The sequence below is a fragment of the Pomacea canaliculata genome, linkage group LG12, assembly GCF_003073045.1.
Source record: "Pomacea canaliculata isolate SZHN2017 linkage group LG12, ASM307304v1, whole genome shotgun sequence".
NCBI lineage: Eukaryota > Metazoa > Mollusca > Gastropoda > Architaenioglossa > Ampullariidae > Pomacea > Pomacea canaliculata.
In genome coordinates this window covers 10112840-10137008 of record NC_037601.1, presented here as the reverse complement: position 1 = coordinate 10137008, position 24169 = coordinate 10112840, and the positions used below count along the sequence as shown (strand labels likewise).

At 44.3% G+C, this 24169-nt stretch overlaps 3 protein-coding genes across 19 annotated transcripts in view; 1 reads left to right on the top strand and 2 right to left on the bottom strand.

Moving 5' to 3' along the window:
- LOC112576423 overlaps positions 1-13323 on the bottom strand; it is a 33924-nt gene extending 20601 nt beyond the window's left edge. For 9 of the 13 annotated variants that reach the window (XR_003101835.1, XR_003101840.1, XR_003101838.1 and 6 more), the window contains exons 1-4: positions 8665-8858; positions 7836-7943; positions 3359-6862; positions 1752-3054 (exon numbers count right to left, since the gene is read on the bottom strand). Coding sequence is in view for 6 of the 13 variants with exons in the window: in XM_025258807.1 (XP_025114592.1) it covers positions 1752-3054; positions 3359-6862; positions 7836-7938 (4910 nt within the window). In the remaining 7 variants the exon portion in view is untranslated. Of the gene's footprint in view, positions 1-1751; positions 3055-3358; positions 6863-7835; positions 7944-8664; positions 8859-13188 lie in introns of those variants that run through there. The other 4 variants (XR_003101834.1, XM_025258802.1, XM_025258804.1 and 1 more) reach the window with 2 other exon arrangements.
- Positions 8988-17120, top strand: LOC112576424 (uncharacterized Nudix hydrolase NudL-like). 4 transcript variants are annotated; one of them, XM_025258809.1, is made up of 4 exons: positions 8988-9116; positions 10444-10504; positions 14228-14453; positions 15284-17120. In XM_025258809.1, exons 3-4 carry the CDS (start codon positions 14248-14250, stop codon positions 15828-15830), a joined length of 753 nt encoding a protein of 250 aa, XP_025114594.1. In that variant the 5' UTR covers positions 8988-9116; positions 10444-10504; positions 14228-14247; the 3' UTR covers positions 15831-17120. The 4 variants fall into 4 exon arrangements, with proteins under 4 accessions (XP_025114594.1, XP_025114596.1, XP_025114595.1 ...); XM_025258811.1 differs by lacking the exons at positions 8988-9116; positions 10444-10504 and adding an exon at positions 13323-13541; XM_025258810.1 differs by lacking the exons at positions 8988-9116; positions 10444-10504 and adding an exon at positions 13326-13537.
- Positions 17121-18213: 1093 nt separating this feature from the next.
- LOC112576757 (F-box protein At5g06550-like) lies at positions 18214-22457 on the bottom strand. Of its 2 annotated transcripts, none has more exons than XM_025259435.1 (4): positions 20738-22457; positions 19360-19495; positions 18548-18789; positions 18214-18458 (listed from the first exon to the last, which is right to left on the bottom strand). In XM_025259435.1, exons 1-4 carry the CDS (start codon positions 21409-21411, stop codon positions 18377-18379), a joined length of 1134 nt encoding a protein of 377 aa, XP_025115220.1. In that variant the 5' UTR covers positions 21412-22457; the 3' UTR covers positions 18214-18376. The 2 variants fall into 2 exon arrangements, with proteins under 2 accessions (XP_025115220.1, XP_025115221.1); XM_025259436.1 differs by having other exon boundaries at positions 18657-18789; positions 20738-22440.
- Positions 22458-24169: the final 1712 nt, after the last annotated feature.

The window sequence follows — 24169 nt, the reverse complement described above, 5'->3', positions numbered from 1 at the left end:
AGGAAAACTCAAATTTTGATGCTTGTTTCTTAAGACTTATGTCCACAGCACTTGTATCCAATGCAGTGGGCTTTATATAAGCTACCTTACTGATGTGGAAATAACAATCTTTTAAGCGCCCTTTATTAAGACACTCCTTATAGGACTTCAATCGAGTCTTACAGAAAACAGGAGAGAAGATACTGGGCTTCCAACAGAAAAGAAAGAACAGTGGATCAGAGAAGAGACATGGAAGAAGATAGAGAGAAAGTCAGCCAAACAAAAAATCAACAGTACTAGATCTGAATGCCTGATGGAACAACACAGACAAAGATATACAAAACTAAACAAAGAGGTAAAGAGGATGACAAAAACCAACAAAAGAGTCTACACAGAGACATTGGCAGCTGAAGCTGAAATAGCAGCAAGGAAAAATGACTTGAAGACACTGTACAAGATAAATAAACAGCTAAACAATGGGTTTAAGAACAGTAATGTGCCAGTGAAAGACATGTACGGTAATGTAGTCGAGGGAGACGCAGAAAAACTACAGCGATGGAGGGAGCCTTTTGAGTCAGTTCTGAACAGTCCAGACCCCCCTCAGCTTGGAAACATCCAGCCAGAAGCTATAGACCTTGACATCTGCACAGACCTGCCAAGCCTGGAAGAACTAACAGCAGCAATCAAGAAAATGAAGAGCAGCAAAGCACCAGGGGCAGATGGAATAACAGCAGAGATGTTGAAAGCAGATGTGAATGTGACAGCTCCCATGCTGACTGAAATCTTCAGGCAAGTTTGGGAATCAGGGCAACTCCCTGCTGCGTGGAAGACAGGGCTCATCTTCAAGTTACCCAAGAAAGATCTTGAAGACTGCAATAATTGGAGGGGTATAACACTTCTTTCCCTCACCAGCAAGGTCTTCAGCAAGATTGTTTTGTCAAGACTGACGGCAACCCTTGAGAAAGACCTCCGACCACAGCAAGCAGGATTTCGCCCTGGACGATCCAGTTCTGAACAAATCTTCATTCTGCGACAGATTCTGGAGCAGAGTAACAAGTGGAACACACCGCTGTACATTAATTTCATTGACCTGGAGACAGCATTCACCGAGAGTCCTTATGGAAGATCCTGAGGCATTACGGAGTCCCTGCAAAACTTGTTCAGTTCGTTGCAATGCTGTAAAGCGATTTCAAATCCCAGGTTGTCTGTGACACGGAGCTCACAAAAAACATCAGTCAGAAGATCAAGCTGAGAATCTTCAATTCAAATGTGATCAGCACCCTCCTTTACGGATCAGAATCATGGAAGATGACCAAAACCATAACAAGTCTTCCAAAACAGATGCCTCAGGCGCATACTTAACATCTTTTGGCCAAATACCATCACCAATAAGAACTCCACCAAAGAACTGAAACCGAGTCCATCACCAAGCAGGTTCAATAACGGCGTTGGCGATGGATTGGACGTGCTCCGCCAGCAGACAGCAGACCTCTCCAGAGTTGCCATATGATGGACTCCAGATGGCCGAAGAAAATGAGGCTGCCCAAAGGAAACTTGGAGAAGAACAGTGGAAAGGGAGATGAAAGGAAAGGGCTGGACATGGGGTCACGAGGAACGGGTTTCAGCTGATTGATATTGGTGACGGACTCTGGTTAAGGCCTTATGTGCAACCTGATGCACGAAGAGGAACAGATAGATTATTAAGACACTGAGATGTAAGGATCTCTGCAAATCCTACTACATTATGATAAGTGGACTGTCTGCCTGCTTACTTTGTCTCCGTAGCAGATGTGCTGACAAGGCTGGCCTGGCAGGTTCCAAAGGTGAAAACACAATCCTCTGAGCCAAACTTTGTAAACACAAATGATGAGCAGGAACTGGCTCCACCTGCATCAAACAACTTTTCTACAGATGGCAAAGTGACAATCTTGCATGAAGCATCCTGATCACTCAAGCCTTTGTGAACTTTAGATGGCACCACCTCATCTACTGAGGCAGCAGGAAAACCTTCCACTGAACTCCAAAATTGACTAGGAACCTCATCTTCTGGATGGGCTTCACAGCTTAAGTCCAGCTTCTCCGATTTTTCGATCAAAGTTGCCTGAGTGTTGGTGTCTGCAACAAGTGCATTAGGTGAATCAAGATCTTGCTTGTGCGGTGAAGTTTCTGGTGAGGAACCCTCAGGCAGCATGTCACTGCTAGGCAACCCCTCAAGAGCATCATTGTCTTCCATTGTCAATATTCTCCTCAGCATCGACCCTGAGTCTATTCTCTCTTCAACTTTATCCTCTGCAGACGATTTTCTTACCAGTCGTTGTGATGTTTCATTATTTTTCACCTTAGTATTGTCAAAAAACACATCACTGTAAGCCTGCCCTGCTACCTCACTTACATCCATCTTCAAGATACTACTTTTTCCAGATCTTTCATTTGTTTCCATAGGCTTACAAGTGTCCTCAATGTTCGCCAATCCTGCAGAGAGAGTCTGAGTTGGAGGACAGCCTGGAACCTGAAATCCAGCAGCATCCTGATGCTGGTCTGCAACAGCCATTTTGAATGCATTCAAAAGAGTCATGCTGGCACTGCCCTCTGCCACATTAATGAAGGCTCCTACTGAGTCAAGACCAGTTCCAGAACTCTGTGAAATCTCCATGGGCTTTTCAATCCCAGCAGCAGGATTGCCTGGGAAATGGAAAACATCTGCTACGTTTGCTGGACCCTCGGTTGCATTTGCAAGCACGTTCATATCTTTTGAAGCTTGCACAGTCACAGGTTCAACACCAGCTGTCATAAAAGGAGTAACAGCAGGCCCACTAACAATATCACTGCTAATGGAGGCCAAGGAAAGTATCTCAGGGGCAGTAACAGCAGGCACGGGCTGGGTCGCCGAGAAAGATGATGTGACAGAGGTGTGGCCTGATATGTTTGAATCCAACGATGGTGCTGTGGTGGTGACTGTAAGATGGGAACTAGTGACCAGTGCTGAGCCAAATGGCTGAACATCAATGTTCTTCAAATCTGCTGGAAGGCTTACCATCAGTGCAGGAAACATTGTCTGCTGGAGCCCAGCAGCACCTAAAACATATAAAAACATGTAATTTCACCTTTCGTGTGCTGAAATTCAGCATATAACTTTAAAATAAATCTTCGAGCAATCAAAGAGGAAAAACACATTTCATTCTCTCTTGTACTAATAGTAATAGCAGAAATTACAAGAAACTCAACCATTAAAAGTTCAACTTATCAAGAACAGGACAAGTCAACACCTACACACAGAAGTAACGAGATGTCAGCTGTGACTTGCATGCATCGCCAATCAATTCATATACATTTTAGCTGGTGCTTACATACGTATGCTTATGTTTGGTTCTGATCCCACCTTCTAGGGGACTGGAAAGTGTCCCAGAAACACCACTGCCACCGTCAGAAGAACTGGGCTGAACAACAAGTTTGACCACTTGCTCACCAATCATCAGCTGCCCATTGCTGGTCACTGTTAGGCCTAGGCTACTAGCAATGGAACTTGGAACCTGCAATATTTGCTGCTGGGGATGCCAAGAGGCAGTTGAAGGATCTTGTTGGTGCGACTGTTGCTGAGGTAGAAAAGCAGCTTGCTGCGATACCTGTGGGGCCAGAAAGCTTGGTTGTGTCTGAGATGATGGAGGACACTGCTGGAATGGAACAGCTTGACTCTGGGTAAGGTGGTGGATCTGGCTGGGAGCTGTCTGATGGTGTAGTTGTGGTTGGAATGTTTGTTGTTGCTGTTGCTGCTGAGGAATAAGCAGCGATGGAACAATATCGTTTAGATTTACTTGTCTTTGAAAGAACTGCTGCATAGGGTCAGAAACAGCAGCAACTGCAGATGGTACATTACCAGATGACAAGACTCCACCCTCCTTCTGATGCTGACTAGCAGCAAAGATCTGCGCACTGTGGGGCAAGACAGCCTGGATCTGGCTTAGCACAACAGAAGCCAGCAAATTCAGGGCAGCATTAGCCTGTCTGGAGTCAAACAAGGCAGCTAGAGGCGATTTGTCTGGGGTCAAGGTGATGGGGGATTGTTGGGGATGAGAGTTGGAGCTTAAGTTTGCCATGTTGAAAGGTGGGGATGGTTGGTGTGTGCCGACCACATGAGCAGGTGCTGGGCCTTGCTGCTGTCCAACAGCAACTCTGGCTGGCTGAAAGTGACTGGAATCCTGCTGATTACTGTTTACTACTGGTACAGAGGCAGTGTGCAATGGAACCTGAGGAGCTGATGATAAACCTTGTCCAAAGTGTGGGCCTGCTTCCTGGCAAATGAAAGCAGTCAGTATCTCTGAGCTGGCATTTTGATTCAGAGAGAAAGAATCCCTTGTCTGCTCTCCTTGAGAGTAAATACCATGCTGCAGATGAGTCTGATGTTGTTGTTGCTGTTGAACAAGCTGCTGTGGCATGTGAAGAGGTTGTTGCTCTAGCTGATGTTGCACCACTGACTGTTGCTGCTGTTTGGAACTGTTGATGAAGGTAGATCCATTACTGTTCTCAAACTGGTTAAAACTGGCAGCACTCTGATTCAGCACATCGGACTGCAAGGGGGAGGGAGTAGGGGTGTTGGAAGAGTTATCTGATACTTGGGATGTTTCAGCAAATGATGGTCGAGCAGTATTTTGTCCAGCTACTCCAATGCTCTGAGATCCAAACAAACTAGAGTTTGTAAAGTTACTGCACATAGTGTTATTCTTGGCATCAGGCTTTGGTGAAAATGGTATAGTGTTGACAGGGAGACTGCTGGGTATAAAACCTGCAAACTGTTGCATACCATCTTCTGATGAACAAACAGCTGGGGTGGCCTGAAACCCATTTAAATTCCCCTGAAACCTTGTACTTTGTTTCAAGAAACTTTCACCTGCTTCGGCTGTTTGAGGCAGAGATAGTGTAGTTGTCTTTGCTTCGTAGACTCTAGATGAGTCTGCAGTTGCACTAGAGTAAAATGGTGACTGCTGAGTGTCCATGGGCTGCTCTTGCTGCCGAAGTGTGATAGGAGACTGTTGGTCAAATGATTTTACCTTCTCTCGGAACTGTCCATCACCAGCACTCACTTCCATGGTCTGATCTTGAAGGGATGTAGTATGAGTAAGAGATGAGTCTGATACAAATGCTGTAGATTCTGCTTCCATCTTCCTTTCTCTTGGAGTCTCCTGCATCAGCTCATGATCTTGCTGAGTAGAAGTCTGTGATGACAGCTGAAATGCATGATGCACAAAACCAGACGTTTGTGATTTGAAGCCATCTGTAGACTGTTGATCTTGAACAACAGTTTCCCCTGTGTAGCACTGGGGCTGGGCCTGAGCATCAGTGGAGGAAACAGTCTGGTCTCCCTGATGAATAATACTGTGAGAAAATGGTGATCCCTGACTGTGGAATGTGACTCCAAGACTTTGATCTCCCTGTTGTGGGTATATCTGGGCCTGGCAAACACCTACATTTTGTTCAGTTTGTGCTGTAGATGGCGCCAGAATATGAATTGAATTCTGAGATCCAAATCCTGTGGTCTGCTGCTGGTAGGGTGCTGGACTATTAGCAAATGAATGATAGGTATTTGGGTTGTCAGAAACCTGCTGTTGAGAACTAGACTGTGAAGTACTGCTTGCAGGACTTTGGAAAGAGGGCTGCATTTGAAAGTCTGAAAGCTGGATCGGTGCAACACCTGCACTCCCACATTCCTCTTCCTTCTGGCCACAGGAATGGAGGCAGTTTGGAAACTGACCAAGCTGCTGCTGTTGCTGAGGAAAACTTCCTGCCTGTGTGCTAGATAACACAGCACTTGATGAGGCACCATGAGGAAACACAACTGCTTGCTGTTGTTGCTGATGTTGCGGTTCTTGGGAAAATCCGGAGGTTTCAGGCTGGTAGTGCACAAGGGTCCCATCATGCCTGCTTTCCTGTAGTGCCTTATCCAAACATCCTGAAGCCTGGGGGTTACCCTGCTGAAAAAGTGTGCTCTGCTGGTGCTGCTGTGTCTGAAATCCAGGTATCTGACTGCTGAAATCTAGAGTAGCAGCAGAACTATCAGTGTCTCCTACAGAAGCACACTGTGGTGTCCCCTGGAAATGCTGATGGATACTGCCTGTCTGACTCACAGCAGGCACAGAGGCAACACTGGGTTCAGCAGGGGAAAAGTGGTTGGGAAATGGCTGGTGTTGGTAGTCTGCCACCTGACTCTGGCAGCCACCTGGTGAAAGACTATTTACATCGGCACCACCACTGCCAGCAGTAGGCCCAGTGGCAGCATGCTGAAACGGCCCTGTACTATGGTGGTATGGCTTAGGCTGATCACTCTCCACGCTGCTATCTGACTCTGGAAATGAAGCTGTTTGTGCCTGGAAGCTCAATCCTGATGATGAGCTGACAAGGTTACTAGGTGCAGATAAGCTCAAGTCTAACTTGAACTGTGATGTAAAACTGGAAGAGTTTCCATAGCAGTCAGTTGTAGGGCCAGGCTGATCCAGTGGGCAGCAATCCAGGCTTTTTTGAGTGGCCGTTGGAAACTGTTGCTGATAGCCTGCACCTTGGCTTTCAAAATCATCTGTCATAGAGGGACTCATTGGTACATGATCGGAGTTGGATGACGGCAGAGTTGATGAGTATTGCTGGAATCCCCGCATTGGACTCTGCTGAGAAGCATATGCTGTTGCTGGCTGCTGGGTAAATGCTTGTCCCACTGAACCATTCTGCTGACTGTCCTGCCCCTCAACACCTGACTGGAAACTGGTGTTATGTCTTGGTTCAACGAAGGAAGCACTAGAAGTTGACTGTGAGAAGGCCATACTCTCAATGTCATTTCCCATGCCACTGTTGATGAGCTTGTCCAGAAAATGGAAGTCATTATTGGAATTATGAAAATCTGAAAAAGCCATAAAATTGTTAATTTATCCATGCTTACACCTTCTTTTAATTCAGGTGAAATCTGAATTACATGTAGTGTTATATTTGAACACACAAAGATATTTACATGTCAAATAAACCACAGGTTTTAACCCAATAAAAATGGGTCACCTCTTTAAAGACAACTACTAACAATCAAGATGCACCATTTAATGAAAACTATATGTCCTTTTGACTGAGTCCAACAGAAGTAGCACTAGCAGGTTAACAAAATAAAGCACTACACAAGTTACAAATACTAAATTTCTGATCTTACTGAATGCCTCAGCCATGTCAAACACATGGTAATAAGGCACTGCCATAATAGTCACCCACTGTTGGCATCACAGTCTATAAAATCTCAGCTTGTTTCCAAAAAATAACTGAAAACTAAAATGTTAGCAATAGCATCTCATTAACAGATAAGCTACAAGTGCTGATTTAGGGAATTAGTATCTTGTAGAGACCCAGATTTTGAATATGCTTTTGCACTTATCTAGAATTGAAAAATTTGTAACTTTCGACCCTCACAGCAGCAAACAACATTTTTCTTTCATGTACAATTTCCAGGTCACAAGTCAACAACAGACACAATAAATTTTTTCACTTATCTCTTTACAATTGTAGGTCAATCCTGCATGTGCATGTTAAACCAAGATTAATATTTATTTAAACTTTAACTCCTTTAACCAAAGTCTGATATGCTGACTAGGATTCAGAATCAAAATGTCAGTCTTTGCACCTTGTACTTCTCCTCTACAAGTAATCTTTTCTGTAAGTTCAGCTGAACATCACTTTAAAAAAATCCAAACCTGTTTACATGACGAATGAACTGTTAAGTGTTAATTAACTTTTGCATATAAAATCTACTAATATTTTCACATTGTGTCTGCTAGGCCTAAACACATTCTGCATACAAACGCTAGGCAAAAAATTTTTTTAAAAACACAAACCTGTATGTTCTGCATGCTGTGATCTTTCTGATGAAGGGGATACGGCATCAGCCTGACTCAACAGTGTTTCTAACAACTGCTTTTCTTGTTCATTTAATGACATATTTCCTGACCACAGATAAAAGCAGTAAAATCTATTATACAACAGTACCTCTTGCCTACTGCAGGACAAATAATTTTTCCTTGTATTTTAATCATGTCTATTATGCCTTCAAAGATGCAATGATTTATATATATATACTAATGTTCACATCTTAGCAGAAATAAGTCTCCAAATCCCATTTAGACCTAATTTAAGAGGTTGCAAATAGGAAAAATTTTAAATGCATTTAAGGGAATCCTAAATACTCTTATGTCCAAACTTGGAATACATAAAAATGAAATGTAATATATATACACACAAATCATAATTGCACATTCTAAATCAGACAGTGATTCTGTATGCATTTTTTCGTATCGATCTAACTAAATGCACGTTGTAAATTTCATATGTAAGTATAAAACAACTGTATGCACTGCGGGGGTGAAGTGTTGGTGTGTACAACCGTAGCCTTTTATCGCGGATTACAGTGCCACAGCAAGTCATGTCAACCAATCAGATGGTCTTTAACAAAGATACTATTTTGCCAAAAATGCGACGTTGATTCACAACGCCTTTCTTTACACTTATGCGCTTGGAGTAAATTTATGCCTTTTATAAAGTAGTCTTCAAAACAGCATAATTTAAAAGCGATTTAAGGCTGATCAGCATTATAGACTTTCATTCATTTTTGAAAACTACATATCGATCTGCAGCCCAGACAGACGCCATTTTGAATGGAGCACATACCTGTTTCGCATCAGATTTGTCTTATTCGGGAGCTGAATTTAATTCCACGGTCATTTTAGATTCACCAGATCTTGCCTTCGTTGAATTTACAATCCTTTATTCTTGAATGTTTCCCCTAACATAAAAATTGAATGCGTTTCATTGCGTGGTGCGGAAGGTCATAATAGCTGTTCTGAGTCTACGATTCGTGTGACTGGCTGTTACAAACACTGCTTATTCCTTCGCCGCTGCAGATAGTAGGATTGTTATGATTGGTCAACAAGTAACCTTGAAAGAAGTTGGCCAATCAAATAAAGAGTTGATAACGCACAGTCAAACATCGCAATTAGTGCCATTGAAGACAAGTGGGGCTTCCCCAGCCCCAAGGTCTTAGACACGCTGTGTGTTACACGCTCTTGTCCATGTCATACAAGTGTTCTTGTCGGTCTTTACATATGTTAATGCGCGGACAGGTAAAAATTATTTTTGTTAATTGTACATATGGACTTATACAGCTCTGTCATCAAGTTAGCCAGTAGCACCGCAAAGTTCTGGACGAAGCAAAAAAATTTTAAATTAAATAAAAATATACTGTCACTTGGTATTGAAAAGTATCTCTCAACATTAGATTCACCCCAAACTCACTTATTGAAAGGCGCTTCTTCTATCATTTATCAACCTGTTAGCGATCTGTGGATTTGCATTGCGCGCGTGCACACAGACAATTCACTAGTGTCTAATGTAAATTAAGTTTTAGCTTAAAACTTGTCATTGCATCAGAATAAGCAGATTTGGTGAAAAGCTATATTTAAATCTGCATCAAACTGTCTTGTCAAACATGTAACAGATATGCGCACTCTGAATAACAATTAAGCCTAATGCAACGTGATTATTAGTCACAAAAGTGACAGAGGATATTTCTTGCATATTTTATGGCCAAAACTTTATGTAGGAGGGAAGAGGATGGAATTAATTCCAAAAGTTTCATCCAGTTTTTATCATGGAATCTTTACCATGATTTTGTTAGTTTGTCAGGACAATAGTTCCTCTTTTATCATCATACTTGCATACTATATCATAGCTTCTAGCAATAAATGAACTGCAAACTCTTATCACAATTATATAACATGTTTTTCACGTTTCTTGTGCTGTGACACAATGACCAGTTTCCTAAATGTTGTGATGCTGAAGTATAGTGGGTAAGCTGCGAATAACAAAATATATGAAGCTTTTGTGATGCTGAAGTATAGTGGGTAAGCTGCGAATAACAAAATATATGAAGCAATGATACTATATACCTCTCTTAATTTGTTAGTGGCAGCATTCATTACCCACTCCCATTATTTCTGTGCCAGATGTCAGTAAGGTCATATTCTTGTTGCTTTGCTTTATCTCTCATTCAGCTGTAATCAGGGGTGCTTTACTAGTTTTGTTTTATATTGATCAGCTGCTGACTTCAGTTGTCTTGTAGTTGTGTCGGTTTATTTATAGATGTATTGTCAATAATTACATTGTGCACTTATTTCCTGCAGTTGTTTCATTTATGATTGTTAAAGCTAGCTGTATATGTTACATGTTTGTCATTTTAGCATTTTTGTTGTTGTTGTCACATAGTCTGTTTCTCTTCATCATTTTTCTGGTGACATTTTTATTGGATGTTTGTCCTGGAGGCTATTTGCCATTTGCCTATTTGCCATATGTATGTCTTAGAGACTTTTGGCCATGACATGTATGTCCTAGACACAGTTTGCCATATGCCTGTCATAGAAATTGCTTGTCATGATACATTTCCTTTTGCAGGGATGGCATAAGGTTGAATCATGATCATCTTATGACAACCATTAATGAGAACAGGTTGCAGGTAAGCTCATTCTTTCACTTTTTATTTCAGTGTTGCCAGCATTTACTGTCATATTTTGTACTAACAGTATTGTTGCCAATGTTTAATGTCCTATTTTATACTAACAGTATTTGTTGTTGCCAGTCTTTACTATCATGTTTTGTACTAACATTATTTGTCAAAATAAGACACCATATGTTTGTTATTTTTAGAATAACTTAAGTAACCTCTTTCCGGAAATGATCAATATTTATTAATGAACTTGATTGGGTATGCCACTTAAATGTAATCAAGTGCAAGTGCATATTAAAGTTTTCAACAAAATGTTGTTTTCATATTGCTTATTGAATACAAAAGTCTTTAAATTTGGTGTTAAGAATCTTTTCATTCTTCATTGCTACCTCCATTGTCCTTTTCTGATGGAGCACTTTGAGCCACAAAAAGAGTGATGTTAAATATGTTGTACTATTTTTTATATTTTCGTAACACAGTCAATAGATTAGTCATGGACATATGTGCATCCTGAGACTCTGCATGCATGTCAGGGGATTCAAAAAAAAATGACGGGATATATCATAATAATCCTGAGCATTTGACAGGATGTATCATAATATTCCTAAACACGGATGTACAAAACAAACATCACCAAAGTTTGTGGGTGGTGGTTGTGGGGAAGGTTTAGTCACTTGACCTGAATGAGCAGTCCAGTGAAAAGGCAAGTTTGTGCTTCTAAGCCTTCTAATGGCCCGTCGCGGCATGTTACGCTAAGGTGTTAGACTGTGCGGGGAGCCAGCCACTTTGGAGCGGGGGCGGGGGGGATAATAACAGCATCTCGCTCTTCGGCCTAGGCAAAGGCTTTTGAGGTCAAGGCCGTACTATGGAGGTCAGTTCGGCGTAAACAGCTCGTGATGTTAAGGCGACGTGATCACGTGACTGGTATGTTAAGAATGCTTCTGGCGGCATTTGGAGAATTCTTTTTGGCGGCATGCCAGAGAAAAGAAGCTTTACTTGTTTATTTCTGCATGCTGTACAGTTTTCTTCATGACAGCCATGCTAGCGCTGGGTTGTCTTGCTGTTGAATGTACGCATGGTTGGTTATCTGCAAGTCTGGCGGTCACCGTACTTCTGGAAGCGGTCAGCCTTGTGCTTGCAGCACCACCATTGGGGTGCGTACACAGGCGGTTTGATAATGGTGATGGTAATGGTGATGAAGGTACTGGTAGTCCCCTAATCTTTTGGCATTTTGGGAGGGAGATGTTCAAGACCTCACTTTTCTCGGGGCGAGCTTTCGTGAGGACACTGCCCATCTCCTCTCCCTCGTCGCTTTACCATCCCCAATCCTTGTGCAGATTTGGGTGTCCATTCCCGACAGCTGGGCCGATTCTTGGAGGTTGGGGACGGGGGTAAGTTCACCTCGGTATACGGGGTTGGAACCGGCGCACAGGCGGGTTAGGATGCCAGTGCTGAAACTACTGTAGGCTATCTCTCCCTTAGATACGAATGCCTACTTACCAAGAAGGTGTGTGTGGTGCATAGTGTTTGTGAGAGAGAGTGTGAGTATATGTGCTCAAGGAGATGAATTTACATTATCATTTTCTTAAGCATTTCATTCATTAGTTTTATAGATAGTAATGCGTGCAGTGGAGTGTGATTTGATCTGCGTGTATGTGTGTGATATTTGTCGAGTCTTCATCGTACAATGTCTCTTGTCAAATAAATTCTTCATCACTTGGGGAGTTGGGAAAGGTATGTGGGAAAGCTAGATGACAGACACAGTCCTAAACAAGAAGCTCGTCAACGACCACGAGGTTAGAACTAGCTAGTTGTATGGCTGAAAAGACCCGAACACCTTTAATTCTTTAGTTCTGTGGTCATTTGCCCGCAGAGTTCATGAACAAGCATAACCACGAAGAGTTCTTGTGAAACAGGAGAAGTGATTTGTTCTGCGCTTGAAATCTTGTTTAAGTGGAGTGCTGCTGTGACAATGTAGACAAGCCGGCTTTTACAGCAGTCTGGCTGAAATAGTTTAGTTTATTCACGGATATCCCTGGACTGCTTGCAGACGATTTTTTTCTAGTTAAGTGATAAAACGAGGCATGAGACAAGAAAGTTTCCGGTTTATTCACATTTCAGATTAACTAGTAAAACGAGGCATGATACAAGAAAGCTTCCGGTTTAGTCATATTCTTTCTTACGGCTCACCGAGACTAACAGCGGATCACTTCGCAAGAGGCTAAGTGTTGGTCTCGGCAGACAGCAATCCACCTAGTCCTTGGACTAACTTTACGAGACTGACCAACGGGCCTGTGGAGGATTTGTGAATAGACCAGTGGAGTACAGTCGACCCCGTGACGTCACCGTGGAGTACCTCTGCTGTGACCCCGTAAACCGCCTCACCTACACTGCCAGCTTATGGTTTTTATTGTAGATATTACATGTTTCTCTCTCATGACATTAAATGTTACTCTTCATTTATCACGTGAAATGTGTTGCAAATTGCTCCGGCATCTCACTGCAGCGTTTTGCTGACCTTTGGGGCGATCGGCATGCATGATCTCACAGCCTAGATGACCTTCTATAACTCAGATGACGTCATCAGTCTAGAACATTTATTGCACTGCAGATGACGTCACAGCCAAGTAACACAAAAATCTGATGCTTTACTTTCACTCGGTAAAGTTTCTACAAAATTGAGGGTTGCTTACCTGACGGTCCTGCGGAGGACTCGGACACTTGTTGCTCCCTGAGAAGGCAGTGAGGGTTTTCTCAGTGAGGACGGAGAAGGCAGTGAGTGGCTGCAGGTGTCAGACGTTGGCCTTGACCTCAGAACATGTGCACGGGAGGGGTGGAGGTGCGGCTGTTACCCACAGATGTGTAATAGTTGGGGAGCAGCACGACTGTACTGATAAGCCGGTCCGTGTATCAGGGGGCTGCACATTTAGCAAGCGACAATGACACGGACTTTGCCTTTACCTGACACTGCCGGGTAGGTGGTTCCGTGTGTTCAGCTGGAAGCTTGATGTTGAGCCAGTTGTCCGTCACACACTGCAGTCTGTGAGTAAGCATTCATTGAGTCCTGTATGGCGAACTATGTCCGTGTTCTTCCAACCATGCATTGTACAACAAGCGCGTTTCATGACCCGTGCATGTTGTACAACAGAGTAGACTATCTAGGCCAGGGTATCGTTTTGCTGACTGTGAAATGTACCCGTCGTGTGGTGTGGGTGGAGCGGTTAGTCGGTGGCTGCTAACTTTCGAGACTGAAGAGTCGCCTAAGCCGTCCTGGCACTTGGCCTAACCTGACGACACGATGCAATGAAAACACCAATTGGCCTCCGTGTGACCAGTTGCCTTACTGACAGACACCAAACTGCGGGGTCTTTTCACACAATATTCCTGCTATTACCCCTTCTCCCGACTAGCGTGATCTGACGACAGATTCTGTTGACAGACGGCGATGACTCTGACTTAGTGTCGAGGTGATGTAATGTCACGCGCAGTCGAAATATCGCTTTAAAAAAATCGATCGTTACCGTTTTGTCCATGAAAATGAGATTTAAAAATTCCAAGTGGCAGTTTATTCCTCCATTAATGGAGCTCTAGCCTCCTGTCGTGGATCAGAGCAATGTGTTAGACAGTCAACGTCACCTTAGGACAATACATCTTTTTCCTGTCTTTCACGCGCACACGCGCAGGCACGCAGATGTCATCTGCATGACTCGGCCACTCCTTGGTGTATTTCAGAACCTGTATGAGACGTCAGGATGGATGGACACCAACAGCTGACGGTGGATGTCGTACAGTCCCGCCTGCGGCGCTTCGACCTCCGGCAAGACGGACGCTTGTCGGCCATGTTTCCTAGCAACCAGTACCCCCACATACGCCGCTGCGCCACGCTAGTGCCGCTCTTCTTCACGCCACACGACCACGAGCTGCACGTGCTGCTGACGCAACGCGCCGCCACACTCAGGTGGGAGATCTTGCTAATGTGGTCTTACTGGCGAACAAGAGAGGAAATAGACAAGGGTTAATTTTATCAAGAAAACTAGGAGTGGAAGATAGCCAAGAAGGAAGCGTTCCCGAAATACACGTTCCAAGTTGCTCATAAACTTACTAAGCCACCCCTCCAGGCACTTTTATGACTGATAAAAATGTTTGTACAGCCAACCTGAGACGGTAACTTGGAGGTACATGTGAGGTCAGGCGCCCCCACCCCACTCCTCCAAGCAGGGCCGCCGAGAGCCAACATGGGCGCAGGGGTAAATGATCTCACCGGGCCCCTTGTGATTGTAAATTATTTTCATAGTATATAATATGTTTACAATTTGATTGTCAATATCTACAGTTCTTTCAGTAACGTAATATAGAATGCAAACATTAGGACAAGTGCACTAGGATCTACATCACTGCATGAACATGGAGTTGTTTACACGTGAATGGTTAGTAAATGAAGAAAACTGACACTAAAGGATCAAACTCAGTACCCCGCTTCATAGAAAATATTCCCAGAGTTAGGAATGTTATGTCAACTTTTCTTTAAAAGAAAACGATAAGGAAACGAAGAAGGAGAACAAATCCACTGACCAACGCCGTGTCCCATTCACAGCCGCGGGCCCGGGTACACAAGACACCCCCCCCCTTCCACCGTCAGGCCTGGCTCCAAGCTAGGGAAACTGTACTCTTCCGCTTTTTCATGACTCTTTAGTGATAGCAAGTGGGGACTATTACAGCACTCCTTCCCCCAAAATACACACACACCTGTGTTCAGACCGTTTTAATCGTTTCTTGTACTCTAAACAGAACTCACGCCTCCAGCGTGGCATTTCCCGGGGGCGTGCAGGATCCTGATGATGAAGACGACACCCACACAGCGCTGCGCGAGGCGCATGAGGAGATCGGGCTGCAGCCCAGTGACGTCACTGTGGTGGCCTTGTTGCCGCCTACCTTCGTCAGGCCGTTGAGCGCCGTGTACCCTGTGGTTGGCTTCATCCCCGCCGACTTCCAGCCTGTCCCCAACCCTCACGAGGTGGCGCGCGTCTTCAGTGTGCCGCTCAGACTCTTCGTGGAGGCAGAGGTCGCCTTCCTCCCTTTCAGTGTGGAAGGACTGGAGTTCCGTAGTCCGGTACTGATATACCCGGTGCAGCCGGACTGGCAGGCTCGCATTTGGGGAATGACGTGTAGCACGTGCATGCTGGTGGCCCGGGCTGTGTACGGGAGCAGGGCGGGGCCGGGCTTATTAACCTCCAGCGACCACCCGGGGCCAGAGGACGAGGAGGACGTCTTCCGAAACGCACAAACGGCGTACCATGCTCTGTGTCAGGCCACCCGTCCGCACAGCAGGCTGTGACTTTACTGGTGTGTGTGTGTGAGAGAGAGATGTTTGGGATGTGTGCGTTTATTTCGTGTTAACTGGAAATTATTATCGAAGAGAGTTGATATAAAAAAAAGTAGGTGGTGTGAAATGAGCTAACACGTGTACCTCGGTCACAAACATTAGTCTTTCAGCATGCTACACGGGTGAACACTTTGCTTGATATAGTAGTTACAGTGACACAGGCTAACACTGCGTGATATAACAATTACAGTGACACGGACTAACAATCTGCATGAGAGAATAGTTACAGCGAATAATGTACATATAAGAAGAAAACAGGCAGACGGGCTTAGAGGGATTGTAGATTCAAATCAAATCAAACTTTGTCCGAGGAATTCCAAGAAAAATTGTCTTTTGCTCACAAACCCAACCACATATACAAGCATAATATGAATATATGTATATACAGTATAATGGGCAGACAATTCATATGATAAAACATCAAATCTCAGCGAAGAAATGGCACCGCGCAATTCATGAAACCACGAATATCCTTGGACTGCCGGCAGACAATTTTTTTTCCAGTTAACATCTAAAATGAGGCATTAGACAACATAATTTCCGGTTTATTCACATTTCAGATTAACTACTAAAACAAGGCATTAGACGTCATAGCTTCCGGTTCATTCACATTCTTTGTTACGGCTCCCCGAGACTAACAGTGGATCACTTCGCAAGAGGTCAAGAGTGAGTCTTGGCATGCAGACTATCAGTCTATCAATACACGTCCATGATGAAACTTCATCTGCGTTGACAGAACACAGACTATAGAAACTGTCGACTCCGCAGTGAGCAGTGCTGACAGGTCTGGTGTGTGGAAGTGTAGAGCCGGACATCCGTATATATCTAGTGCTATGCGGAAGCATAAAATTCACTCCTTTCATACCTCTATTTATTTTAGTAGAAACCAAAAAAGTTTCAAAGTAACCTTTATATGCTTTGAGAATATTGTCTCGTATTTGTGTGTTTTCATGTTACAGAGATGGTTTTGTCACCAATCTAACTTTCAGATTCGTGCTTCATTTTCAATAGTACCACTACTGATTTTAGTTAGAATGAAGGGTGCTAGAAATGTATCCAATTTTCATCTATGCCTCAATGGATCACTGAATTTGTGATTGTATTTCGAATATATAAGCTGTGTTCCGGAAGTAAGCGATATTTTATTTTGATTGTTTTAGTGTTCAGGAAATTCCTATTAAACAAATTTATGCTCAAAAGTATTTGATTATTCTGTATACTTGTAATAAATCATTGCCTTTATGTTTCATTCTTTTCTCAGTTTTTTATTGCCGCCTGTAATTATTCTTCTGCAAACTACGAATTAAGCAAACTCACCTAACCCCACCCCAGCACACATCCTTCGTCTCGCTATCTCTTTCTCTCTCACTCACACACAGAAAACATCGAGTTGAAATCTCCCCCACTCCCACTACTTTCCAAGGCCAGTCTCCTGGAGAATACCAAGGTGTGCCCAGCAACATTTTCTCCGAGAACAACAAGCCCCCGAGCATGTCTGTGTGTTTAGCAGAGATTGCTATGTGGCCGCTTAGCAATGCAGCGCTGTTCGACTCCAGGGAGAAAGGGGTGGGTGTTGAACTGGGTGTACTCTCCCTTTCCTGTCTGATGTCTGTGCCATCAGTGCAGAAGTACAGAGCAGCCATTGAGGACGTGGAGCTGAAATTAACATAGCTTACGTGGAACGTAGTTTTGGAACACGTCGGCCCCTGGTGGACACGATGACAGCGCAGTGACAACTGTCCACACATTCCAGCAAGAAACGACGAGGTCTCGAGGTTTTGTCAAGACACAAAATATGAACTTAATTTTCTGTAGAGTACGGAGAAGCCTGTGTTACATCTATAGGTTCCCGTGATTATAATGGAGATGAACAATTGTCATCGCGCCAAGTATAAATGATAGGGCCAAAGCATGGCAGCAGCTGACAGTTCTCTTCACAGCAACAAATTTCTGAGACAAGTGGAAAGCTAAGTGACAGGTACACTGAAGAGTGTGACAAGTACACTGAACGGTTCGACAAGTACACGGAAAGATAAGTGACGAGTACATTGAAAGCAAATCAAGAATATAAAATTTCACGCATATCTTACATTCCTTAGTGAAGGCATCACCGTGTAAGCAGGCCATAAACTGCAGGTCTGTGCTCCTAGATATTTCATTACCACCCAGAGCTCGCCGTCGGATTAAAGTTTTGTCTCTTGATCCACTTTGGAATTTGAAAGGACGATAAGAAATAAGTCAAGACAGCAGACAAAACGTACAAACAGGTGTCTGTATGCTTATACACAAACACAAAATGCCAGGGAACACAGCTCTGATAAACTCAACACGCCAATCTGCAAGGCAACAGCTGCATTTATTTTTTCTTCGCGGATAATGCTGTTGACACCAGTAGTTTACGGACTAATATCCAGATAATCCACATGAATGTACTGGGATTCATCAGAACAGATGGGTTTGTCGGGGGACATCCGAGAGTGCTGCTGATGGAATGTCAGTCAAACTCGGAGCCGATAGTGATGCTGATGGAGCTTCCTACGTTGAGAGTCGAGTGGTACCATTTGTTGGTGTCGAGCACAACTGTAAGGAATGAAAAGGGACGTTAATTCTTTTGTTAGAGGCCTCGTACAGAGAATAAATACAATACGATAGTAATCAAAAGCACGTGCCTTGTGATAAATTGAAGATCCTGAGGAGCAAGGAGAGAAGGTCCTGCCTTCTTCACCCACACCCACATACTTATTTCACATGCACACACAATGGGCCCTATAAACTCGCCTATCTCCCCGGGTTGAACATCGACTTGTAGCGAGGCGATGCACTGTGAGTAACATTCCGATGGCGGCTCCATAGTCCATCGCTTGGTTCCTGTGATCTGGGCTTGCCAGGATGGTAAGTGGACATTATCCAGCTGGCGTAAAAACCAGGATAATTTTTTTTAAAGTTAAATGCACATAGAAGTAGCTTCTTTCATAAAGTATTTTTGTCTTACAAAACCCTACATGACCAGATTATGTTACACGATTTCTGCCTGTGGGTATAAGGCAAATGCTGGAGAGAATATTCAATAGCATAGAGGAGGCGAAGGGCGTCAGAGAGAGAGAGCAGAATGCGAAATTAAATCACGTGATGCTGTTTCTGAAGGTCAGTGATGACCAGAGCAGGATGGCCGTAATGAAATGGTGCCTTGGTGTGTAGACCCATATGAATGTGCTGAAAGGGGTGGGATTTCGATGGGTACGTACATGGCCGCTTACGAAACCCAGCGGTGGCTTCACTACGTATGTCACATTTTAAGCTCACGTAGGGCCGAGATGGACCTTTGCAGGCTGGGACGTTATTTAAAAACAATAAATTTATATACACACTATATATATAAAGAGAGAGATTTAGCCACACGAACGTATAAACCTTATAAAAGTTCTTTTCTCCGCTAGCGTGCTCTGTGTGTATGTGTGTGCGTGCGTGTGTGCGTGCTGACGTGCATGTGGGCGCCATATCCGGGGCTGCCCATGAAGATCCAGTCTGTTTTGCTGGACTCGGAGACGCGCGGCAGGAAGTAGGGTCGCTGGTAGTGCTGACGTAGCACGTTGCCTGCAGAGGAGTCACAGTTGCTCCTGAAACATGGAGGTAGCCGTTACAAAGTCCACTTGCCAGCTGACTACTTTATTATAACTGGCATTTCTATGTTACTTATTATAAATGACATATCTATGCTATCCTAACACCATTAAAGAAATGACTTTAAAATATACACAGAGAACTGCTACAGTATGTACTTGGCATCCGATCTTCACTCTGCAGACCCACTAGTCCTAACAGGGGAGGTAGACAGCCTGGGGAGAGGGACGTCACCTGAAGTTGATAACGTCCCTCGTGAACTGCTCAAAAATGGCGGGGAAGAAGCTGCGAAGGTCAAAGGGTCCAGGAAAGCAAAGAATGGCTCAATGAATGGACGCAGTCAATGGTTATATCTATTCCAAAGGAAGGAAACACGAAACAGTGCCAGATCATACGGCTAATCATCCAGATAAGCAAGATCATGCTGAAGGTCATCCATAACCGCCTGCACACTTGTCCTGAGGAGTTACTGGAGGAGGTTGGCTTCAAAGCAGGCAGGAGCAGAGTTAAACAGATCTTCAACAGTCAAACAAATGCAGACATCAGAATGGGAATCCAGTGCCTCGGAAAACTGCTGTGAATCTCCGACATGAGATGCAAGTCCTGTGGCTTTGTATTGAGCGCGGTCGCTACTCTCGTGAGACACCAGGAACTGCTTCTAGCAATAGTGAAGCGGCGCAAGCTGATCTAGTTTGGTCATGTCGTCTGGCACCACACACTAAGACCACCCTTCACCCTTCACAACACCGTGGAGGAAGGCTGGCGCCGCAGCGGACAGAGAAAGACCCGGATGGGGAATGTGAAGGAGTGGACCTACTGGCCTCCGTACGTCAGACCCAAGAAGCGGGCCTTGTCAGCTGTTGCGCCTAGCCAGGTCCACCGACCACCAGCACCGGTAGGCCACATTAACTACTGACCACTTAGTACCGGTCAAGGGACTGAACTTCATAGTGATGATTCTTGAGAACACACTAAAAGAGCTGCTGCTACGTAACCAACTCCGATGCACGATACCCAGAGAACTGTCACCCACTGACCGATAGACCAATGAAAACATAGATACATGCTACCCTCTGTCCCATACGCCTGTAAAAACAAAGAAATGCTAACCATCATCCGATGTACCTATAAAAACATACTCAGAGAAATGCTATAATTCAATGTACCTATAAAAATATACCCAGAGATATGTCACCTGTCATCAGATGTAAATATAAAAACAAAGAAATGGAACCCACCACCCGATGTACCAGGGCTCCGAACTATCTTCCATGCGAGCCCGCCGTGGCTCCATCTGCATAACTTCTCGCAGGTTCCTGAAAGTCGTCTTGTACGGGAAGAACTGACAGTTGTTTTCCACGTTCTTCAGCTCCAGACTGTCCTGGCTGTAGACCTGTTGGAAGAACTCGAAGCTGAAGGCATCCAGTGCTGACCAGTTGCGTGTGGCGTCCGTGACGATCACCGGCTGACCCGAGTAGGCGTAGCGCTCCTCAAAGTCCTCGGGCGAGATGTTCTCCACCTTGTGTACGGAAGTGACGTTGCGACAGAAGGCGCAGTCCAAAGGAGGTCTCAGTGCATCCGACAGGATATCGGGTGTACGAAGAAGACATCTTTCAAGCTCAATATCTTCTGACGGCAGCCCACGAAAATGAAACCACATTCGTATGATCCTTTCGTTGTGAACAGGCCAGTCCAGGAGCCACACAATGGCCAACGTGCAAGCCAGGAACAGTAAATATTTGAAGCTCCTTTTTGCGGCTTGTAAGAAGTAGTTCTTGACCCCGCACTGGATTTCTGCCAAAGCTGGAAGTCCGGAGACGTCTTGGTCTCTCAGTCCAAGCTGGCGTGCCTTCTCGCGTAAGTCGCGGAAGAGGACCACAGGCGAAGGTTTTTCGAGGTCTTTTCCAGCCATCTTCAGACCCACAATCGCAGCTTGACACCTGCTGTGTCTTGCGGCTGAGCATTGACTGTCCTCAGCGTTCAGCACATCGCGTTTTTTTGAAAGTCAAGCGATGGTGGGGGTAAGGAGAGGAAAAGAGAGTGGGGAAAGAGTAATTTGGTCATCCCTTCCTCTCTTGACAACATGCGCAGAAAGATGTCTCCCAGGCCTCTGGCTCTAATATTCTTCTCAACTCAAAGTCGATGGAGGAATGGACTGGGCTTCACGCTTAGCCAAGCAGATCAATTTAGCTTCCAAATTCGATTACACGCTGTCAGGACACCCCGAGTCAGTGAAAGCGAGAGTTGGTTGTCTCTCTTGATTGCCTCTATTTCGTTACTAATACTTAATGATGTGCGCACCAAGATGGCACCAGAAGCACATACAGAGACAAGCAAGAAATCTGCGATAATACACAGCACATTCCTTTCCAGTATGAAAGATGAGAATGGTAGTACAGTCCAATATGTAAGATGAGAATACTTACCACAGTTCACTCCAGTGTGAAAGATGAGAATGCAAAACATACTGCACTCTACTATGAAAGATGACAGTACCCATCATAGTTCGTCAAATATGAAAGCTGAAAATACACAGCACATTCCTGTCCAGCACAAACGATGAGAATGCACAGCATAGTTCGTCCAGTATGAAAGATGAGAACACACGAGTCCAGTATGAAAGATGAGTATATGCAAATGATCGGTATGAACGTATTAACAAAAGTTCCAGTACTCCAAACGTTTGCCCCTAAACCGTTAGTTTCTCTTGACTTTCACACGGTCACAGACACGCGCAGTCATCTAGACATTAGCGCGGTTTTTTTTTTCGTTCTGAACAAAGACAACTAGCCATGCCTCTTGCAGGCCATGTCTAAGTTTAATTATACAAATAAATGCTTAAAAATACATAAGTAAAAGAAACAATACAACTTAGTTACATCTAAGGCTTGCTCCTTGTAATTACATAACATTTCTTGTATATTGTCAATCAACGCTCATACACGAGGCTGTACTCACGACACATTAGCTGCACTCACCGGGGATTGATGTTCCTGTGTGTATATATTCCACGATTCCTCTAGGGGACAGACTTCAACTCCGGTGCTCTTCTTGGAGACGGGCAACCGCACCCTCCTTTCTCCAGTACAGTGGTTCTTAACCTTGTTTGAGGTACCGAACCCACAAGTTTCATATGCGCATTCACCGAACCCTTCTTTAGTGTCTTCACGAATTGCGGGTGTGTCTTGACCTCCGTGGCGGAGGCTCCGCCGAACCCCTGAGACCGACTCACCGAACCCCTAGGGTTCGATCGAACCCCGGTTAAGAACTACTGCTCTAGTATCACGAACTAATATCCTTGGACTGCTGGCAGACGATTTTTTCCAGTTAACTGCTAAAACGAGGCATGAGGCTACAAAGCTTCCGGTTTATTCTCATTTCAGATTAAGTACTAAAATGAGGCATGAGATTACAAAGTTTAGTTACATTCTTTGTTACGGCTCACCGAGACTAACAGCGGATCACTTCGCAAGAGGTTAAGCGATGGTCTTGGCAGGTAGACAGCAGTCCACCTATACACGTCCATGATAGTATTGCCTACTCTTGGACCAGCAAGATCCAACCTGTCGTAGCTCGCTTGTTTGACGGATAGCCTTCACGGTTCGCGTCTCCTAGTTTGATCGAGTTGCTCCTATAGTTACTCCTAGGGTTGCTCTTAGTAATAGTATCATGTACTTTAGGTTTGTAGTTTCCACCTGTTGGAGTGTTGTAGCAAAAATTTAATTCTGTAATTTTTATTGATATTAAAACTCCTTGTCAATTTATCTCTTGGTCTTTCTCGTGATTGTTAAGATTTTTATTTGTCTTTGTAAATTATCGGCGCCTGCAGCGCGTGCAAAGTATACACGTTCGTGGTGATGGTTACGACGAAGTTAAATTTGGTGTACCTCAAGGCTCAGTAATAGGACCTCTTCTTTTCTCCATTTACATAAAGGATCATCCTCTCCACATAGTCCAGTCATGTGAAATGTTTGCAGACGACACCACAATGCACGCACTACACCACCAACTGATTGAGCCACTTAAATTGCCTTCATCCTACAGATGAGCGCCGACGAGCTTCAATGAGGCCTGGATCGAATCAAACCACATGTCACTCAACCCCCAGAAAACTGAATCTATGTTTCTAACAACTAGGCAGAAAAGACAAAACCTAGCCAGCCCATTTCCAAGTATCCATATCGGCACTCAATAATGGAAGCAAAGTTCCACAAATTCTTGGGTGTTACCATTGACAATAACTTATCGTGGTTCCAACACATCACTGCCACAAACTAAGGTGACCAGACGTCCCGCATTTGGCGGGACAGTCCCGCTTTTGACCTCGTGTCCCGCCTGAATATCGGGCGGAAAGCCCAATGTCCCGCTTTCTGGCTTTCTGACAAGTCCATCAAATGTCGCTGTTGTCTTTAAAAATCACTTTTTTTCGGCGTTTTTTGACGGTGACGACACCATCATCGGCACGTGTCCCGCTTTCGCCCCCGAAAGGTCTGGTCACCTTACACAAACAAAAGTATCATCAGGAAAGTCTACCATGCAGCTGTCAAGAATTAAACATTTCCTAGACCATCACACAAGAAAACTTTTCTACACTACCCACATTCAGTCACTCAATGACTACGCCTCCACCCTTTGGGACTGCGTTATAGTGTTTAGAGGAGCGCGCAATC

Bases quoted from the DNA above. Each gene is read 5' to 3' on its own strand.
- LOC112576424 (XM_025258809.1), top strand. From the start codon at position 14,248: ATGGATGGACACCAACAGCTGACGGTGGATGTCGTACAGTCCCGCCTG. The intron at 14,454-15,283 runs GTGGGAGATCTT...TACTCTAAACAG, and splicing joins CAACGCGCCGCCACACTCAG to AACTCACGCCTCCAGCGTGG.
- LOC112576757 (XM_025259435.1), bottom strand. From the start codon at position 21,411: ATGGCTGGAAAAGACCTCGAAAAACCTTCGCCTGTGGTCCTCTTCCGC. The intron at 18,790-19,359 runs GTCAGCACGCAC...TTTTTACGCCAG, and splicing joins GATATGGCGCCCACATGCAC to CTGGATAATGTCCACTTACC. The intron at 18,459-18,547 runs GCACGTGCTTTT...CATTCCTTACAG, and splicing joins GATCTTCAATTTATCACAAG to TTGTGCTCGACACCAACAAA.